Source organism: Empidonax traillii, unplaced genomic scaffold (genome assembly GCF_003031625.1).
Source record: "Empidonax traillii isolate 1590-97213 ecotype Southwest subspecies unplaced genomic scaffold, ASM303162v1 scaffold942:size440630, whole genome shotgun sequence".
Taxonomy (NCBI): Eukaryota; Metazoa; Chordata; class Aves; order Passeriformes; family Tyrannidae; genus Empidonax; species Empidonax traillii.
The window spans coordinates 323367-329366 of NW_020956135.1; the positions used below are offsets into that span (position 1 = coordinate 323367).

At 38.3% G+C, this 6000-nt stretch overlaps 1 protein-coding gene across 1 annotated transcript in view; it reads left to right on the plus strand.

The window, feature by feature from the left end:
- The window catches only part of LOC114067624 (chromodomain-helicase-DNA-binding protein 1-like), a 53567-nt gene extending 47788 nt beyond the window's left edge, over window positions 1-5779 (plus strand). Inside the window, exons 31-34 of the mRNA XM_027903190.1 lie at window positions 3661-3757; window positions 3967-4021; window positions 4987-5194; window positions 5369-5779. Coding sequence (XP_027758991.1) covers window positions 3661-3757; window positions 3967-4021; window positions 4987-5194; window positions 5369-5732 — 724 coding nt within the window. The 3' untranslated portion in view covers window positions 5733-5779. The remainder of the gene's footprint in view (window positions 1-3660; window positions 3758-3966; window positions 4022-4986; window positions 5195-5368) is intronic.
- Window positions 5780-6000: the final 221 nt, after the last annotated feature.

Below are 6000 nucleotides of genomic sequence, written 5' to 3' on the forward strand. Positions count from 1 at the left end.
CAGATGGGACCCCCCACCAAAGTGGGGAAGGAAAAAGGGGGGAGGGTGATCCTCCCGTGGACTCATGCTGTCAAAAAACTCTGACTGGAACTTCCCTTCTCTCGTAAATGGATGCAAGCTTCCACCAGCATGGAAAGAGGAGGAGGAGGAGGGAAAAAAGAGCAGCCTTTTCCCTTAGAAACTCCTCTGCAGATTGGCACCAGCCTCTCTGATGAAATCCGAGGCAGGTCCATGTTATAAGTTAATATAAGAATTTAGACAACTCAATTCCAATTGAACATTGATAAATTTATTAAGCAAGCAATAATAAAGCAAACAGAGCTGGGTGGCCTGGGGGGCAGTTGCCCCGCCCGAGACATACACTGAAAATGTAGTAAATGTTCCTTTTTATACATTTCCAAGTCCCGAGTTTTGAATGTGGCTGCGTTGAGGCTTGAGTTCGTGGTTCATTGCTAAGTGGTCATCTGGCATTTGTCAGAGATGAAAGCTGCAGTTCTTATCAGCTGTAAATTTTACCAATACTGATACTTGTTTGTTTAGCAAGATGTCTGCAATTATTTTTACTGACACTTGCTTAATTAACAGGATGTCTATGAAACTTATCTTGTTGAATTATAACAAAAGTTCCTTATTCCCTCATACACATAAGATTTTATGAACAAAGTTAACCCTTCTATTACAGTCCAGCCAGTAGGCAGAACAGGGTGTGAGGGAATGGGGGCAAGCCGGGGCCAAAAGCAGCCAGGTGACTTGGCCAAAAGCAAGATGACCCCCGGAGCTCTCTCTCCTCACACACACCCTCCCTGAGTCCAGCAAAGAAGTGAAGTCCCGCCCCAGAGGAAAGAAAAAAAAAAAAAAAAAAAAAACTCACCTCACCCCACAGTCCGCCGAAGCCATTAGTTTGGAATGTGAGACTTTTTTCTTTTTTGTGTATGCTCACTTCAACCATCTCCTCCCACAGGGCCTGCACGGTAGCCTCTCAAGCAGCCCCCCTGCTCTCACCTTTCTTTCACAGTCCTAAGGGGAAAAAATTTCCAAGCAGAGTTCCCCTCCTTTTTTTTCTTTAAAACAAGAAAACCTAAGACAGACATAAAAAGATGATTATAGATGGTTCAAACTTTTATTGGATTCACTTTTTTATACTTGCATAGCAATGCATTTTGTCCTGTAGGTGGAGCGTACTTTTTAAAACCAAAAGCAAACAAAATAACCATATTTAGAGTATATTTATTATTTAGTGGAAAACAGTTCTTATCATTAAAGAATCTGCCCTTTTCAACTTTGTAGTTTGTTTTGTTTTTTATTCATGCTAAAAATAGGCCATTATAAATTTGTGTATTTAACTTTGATTTTGAGTTGCAGAATCCTTTATTCTTTTTAAAAATATACTCTAAATCAAATATGAACTGACTTGATAGAAAATATTTATCATAACATACTCAAAAATTTATTTCAAAATGAAAGAAGAGTTTTAAGTGTTCTTATGCATCTGTGAGGTGATAACATTGGAATAAATAAGAAAAATGTTGGTTTATAAAATTGCTATATTTTGTTGTTAAGTTCTTAATACAATTTGAGTTAGTTTTATCATAATGTATACTTAATTCCTTCATGGTTGCAAATATGGTTGCACTTCCATATACGACACTTCTCAGTCAAGTGTTTAATTTTCTTGCAGACTGTTGTTAACATAGAATATTTCTGTTGTTTGTACTTGCTTTATTTTAAAATATTGGGCTGAACTGAAATACAAAAACAATCCATGTCTTAAAGACACTTTGGTAAATGTTATGTTTCGTTAAGTGGAAATTCATCGTAGGATCATAGAATCATAAAATCATTAAGGTTAGAAAAAACCTCTAAAATCATCAACCATTAACCTAACACTGTCATGTTCACCACTAAACCATGTCACCAAGTACCACATCCACACATTTTTTGAACACTTCCAGGGATAGTGATTCCACCACTTTCCTGAGCAACCCGTTCCAATTCATGAACACCCTTTCAGTGAAAAATGAGTATAGTAGAGATACTATAATGTTAATTCTTAATAATGCTACAGTACCATACATGGATTATTAAAATATGTATTTCATCAGTCTTTAATAAGACAGAATTTAGTAAAGGTATTCGTACTATATTTCTTATACAGATGTCATTGGGCACACCATTGTCTGGTTGTGTCTACTTTTGTAAACCTCTAGGCCAAAACTATAATGTTTAAATCATCACAGTGAAAGAGCAGATAGATGCTTCTTGAATGTACACACTTGAGATGTTTCTGAACTAAACACTAGTTTTCATGCACTTTGCATTCTGCAGTCATTGTGATAAATATTACAAAACAACAAATTCTTAAAGTAATTAATTTCTGTGAAGTTTGAAATAGAGCTAAGTAATTATTGCTGTGCAACTAGGCAATAATCTGTGTAACGGACTTTACTATGATTTCAGTTTACTGAAGTACTGTTAAAATAATTTCACTTAAGTCCATGTTCTGTTATATGACTGTAGTTGGTTGACCCTGGTTAGATCCTAGGAATCCACCAAAGCCACTCTATCAGTCCCCTTACCAGCTGGACAGGGGAGAGGGAATAATGAAGGGTTCATTAATTGAGATAAGGACTGGGAGAGATCACTCACTGATTACTGTCACAGGTAAAAAACAGACTCAAGGTGGGGATATAAATTAAATTTATTACTGACAAAATCAGAGCAGGATAATAAGAAGTAAATCTTAAAAACACCATCCCCTCCACCCCTTCCTTCTTACCAAGTTCTACTTCCTCCTCCCCCAGTGGTACAGGGAGATAGGAAATGGGGGTTATGGTCAGTCCATCACAACTTGTTTCTGTCGCTGCTCAGAGAGAGGAGTCTTTCCCCACTCCACTTTGGGGTTCCTCCCACGGGAGACGGTTCTTCATAAACTTCTCCAACTTGGGTCCATCCCAAGGGAAGAATTCTTTGCAAACTGCTGCAACATGGGTCACTTTTCCATGAGGTGCAGTACTTCAGGCACAGGCTGCACCACAGCATCACAAGTCCTACCAGGAAAACCTGCTCCAGCATGGGCTTCTCTCTCCACGGGTCAGCAGGTCCCTGCCAGGACCCTACTCCAGCATGGGCCTCCCATGGGATCACAGCTTCCTTCAGGCATGCACCTGCTCTGGCATGGGTGTCCTCCACAGGCTGCAGGTGGATCTCTGCACCCCTGTGGTCCTCCATGGGCTGCAGGGGGACAGCTGCCTCACCATGGTTCGCACCACGGGCTGCAGGGGAACCTCAGCTCCAATGCCTGGATCACCTCCTCCCCCTCCTTCTCCACTGACCTTGGTGTCTGCAGAGTTGTTCACATTCTCACTCCACTCTTCTCTGGTTGCCATTTCATTTGTGCAACAACTTTTTCTCCTTCTTAAATATGTTATCCCAGAGGCACTACTATCATTCTTAATTGGCTCGACCTTGGCCAGTGGCAGGTCCATCCTGGAGCTGGCTGTCATTGGCTCTGTCAGACATGGGAGAAGCTTCTAGCAACTTCTCACAGAAGCCACCCCTGTAGCCCCCCTTTTACCAAAACCTGACCATGCAAACCCAATGCAATGACACAATTAAAAAATTATATATGGAAAATTATAGACTCTCTTTCTTTTTCCTCAGAAACTTGTGGATTTTTGTCTCTAAGTTTACAGAATTTGATGCCAGAAAGCTGCACAAACTGTATAAACATGCAATCAAAAAACGTCAAGAATCTCAGGTAATACTTTCAGACTCTAAATATACAAATATATATTCTAAGTTTTATAATTGTTATTATTATGTATCAATTGTCTACACTCAATATACTTTAAATGTATTTTGCTGTTCATAGTAAACTAGTCTAAACTAGTCTTAGGATATTTTCTGAAGAATTCAGATGCAACTCTGGGATTTATCAATGATTATTTTTATACTTGTCTCTTTTAGCACAATGACCAGAATATTAGCAACAATGTGAATACACATGTAATTAGAAATCCAGGTAAGAAATCTAGAGCATATTATTGTGCTGTATATCTTAAATGATGGTATGTAAAGTGAAATAAATTTAAAACTGTCTCCTAGAACTCCCATACTGATGGATATCATAGGAATAGGATGACTTAGTATAACTTCACTAGTTTGCTGATGAAATTCAACTGAGCATGGACCAAATTTGGCACTTACTGATTTTAGTAGCAAGTTATTTGGCCATTCTTTTAAAGTAAATAAATTAATTTTTAAAACCCACACTTTTTTGTATTTAATTTTGAGAAGGGAGAGAGGCCAACTCAACACTTGTAAACTTCTTGGAAGCTCTATACTTGTTTGTAGCAGTTGTAATGTCACCATATCATAAAAAAGATATTTCCTGAAGTCATGGTTAGCAATCAGTTATATGGGATGTCTTTTATTATTGGCAATAATACTGGTTTTCTGTGCTCCCACTGTTATCTTCTTGAAATACTTGGTTTTATACCATGTTATATAAAACCTAGAGTATGTTATCATGGGTTTAAAATGAGTACAATGTATTTTAGGAATACCACTAATTACCTATCATTAAGGTGTACCTCTAAAGCTGGTGTTCACACTAGGGCTGTCTCTCCTTTGAGAGGAACTTCCTACCATTTTGTTTCAAATTGCTCTGCTCAAGGTACCTGGTCTCTACTCACTGCTAATTTGGACCACACTGATCTTCTCCATTCAGTCTGTAAGGTTGAAAAATTTTATTTCTCAGCCTTACATATTTACATTTCTATTGCTTGCTTCCTTACTTCTGAGGTTTCTCTCAGTTCGCTCACATTACTGCATTTGTCTTTCAATTATTTAGATATTGTTTCTGGCAAACTATAATGCCACTTTCACATCACTTTAAATCCTACAGATAGAAGTGCTGTTTGTATTGGTGAAGAAAAAAAATTATACTATATGAGACTTCCTTATAACCTCTGTTTTAATTAACAGATGTTGAAAGACTGAAGGAGAATACAAACCATGATGACAGTAGCAGGGACAGTTCTTCTGATAGATATTTGTCACAGTACCATGATCATCATAAGGACAGGTATCAGGGAGATGCTTATAAGAAAAGCGACTCAAGGAAAAGGTCCTATTCAGGCTTCAGCAATGGAAAAGACCACAGAGACTGGGATCACTATAAACAAGACAGCAGGTAAATTGCTCTGTTAAGAATTCCCTTCCTGGTTTTGCAGTATGCTTGTAGTAAGCACCAATGAATCTTTTCTAAGCAATGCAGAATTGCAAAGACATTTCTCTTATGCAGTTCTATTGAATTGACATAATCGTAGCTCTTACTATGTGTTTAGTAATAAGTAAATTTTTTCAGATACTATAGTGATAGTAAACATAGAAAGCTGGATGACCACAGGAGCAGAGATCACAGGTCAAATCTGGAAGGAAGTTTAAAAGACAGTCGGCCTCATTCAGATCACCGTTCCCATTCAGACCACAGGATACATTCAGATCACCGTTTCACTTCAGAGTACAGCCATCATAAATCTTCCAGAGATTATAGGTACCACTCAGACTGGCAAATGGACCACAGAGCTTCTGGTAGTGGCCCAAGGTCACCATTAGATCAGAGGTCTCCTTATGGTTCAAGATCTCCTATAGGACACAGATCTCCATTTGAACACTCATCAGATCACAAAAGTACACCTGAACACACATGGAGTAGCTGGAAAACATAACAAAGACTGACATTTTCTGGACCTTCTTTTAGCCATATACAGTAAACTAACACAGTAATTGCCTTATGTGACTTGAAAGATATGGACTGGATATTCTGTTGCTAGCAGTATTGTTACTTCTTTCCAGGATGCAAGGTCTATTATCCCAACAATAGAAAAATATTTTTGTATTTAAAATTTATGCTGCACTGTGCTGCAAATGTTGTGGCAGGTGGGGGTTTTTTTCCCCTCTTTAAGAAATGGAAAATGTTTACTTTTACAAGGGACC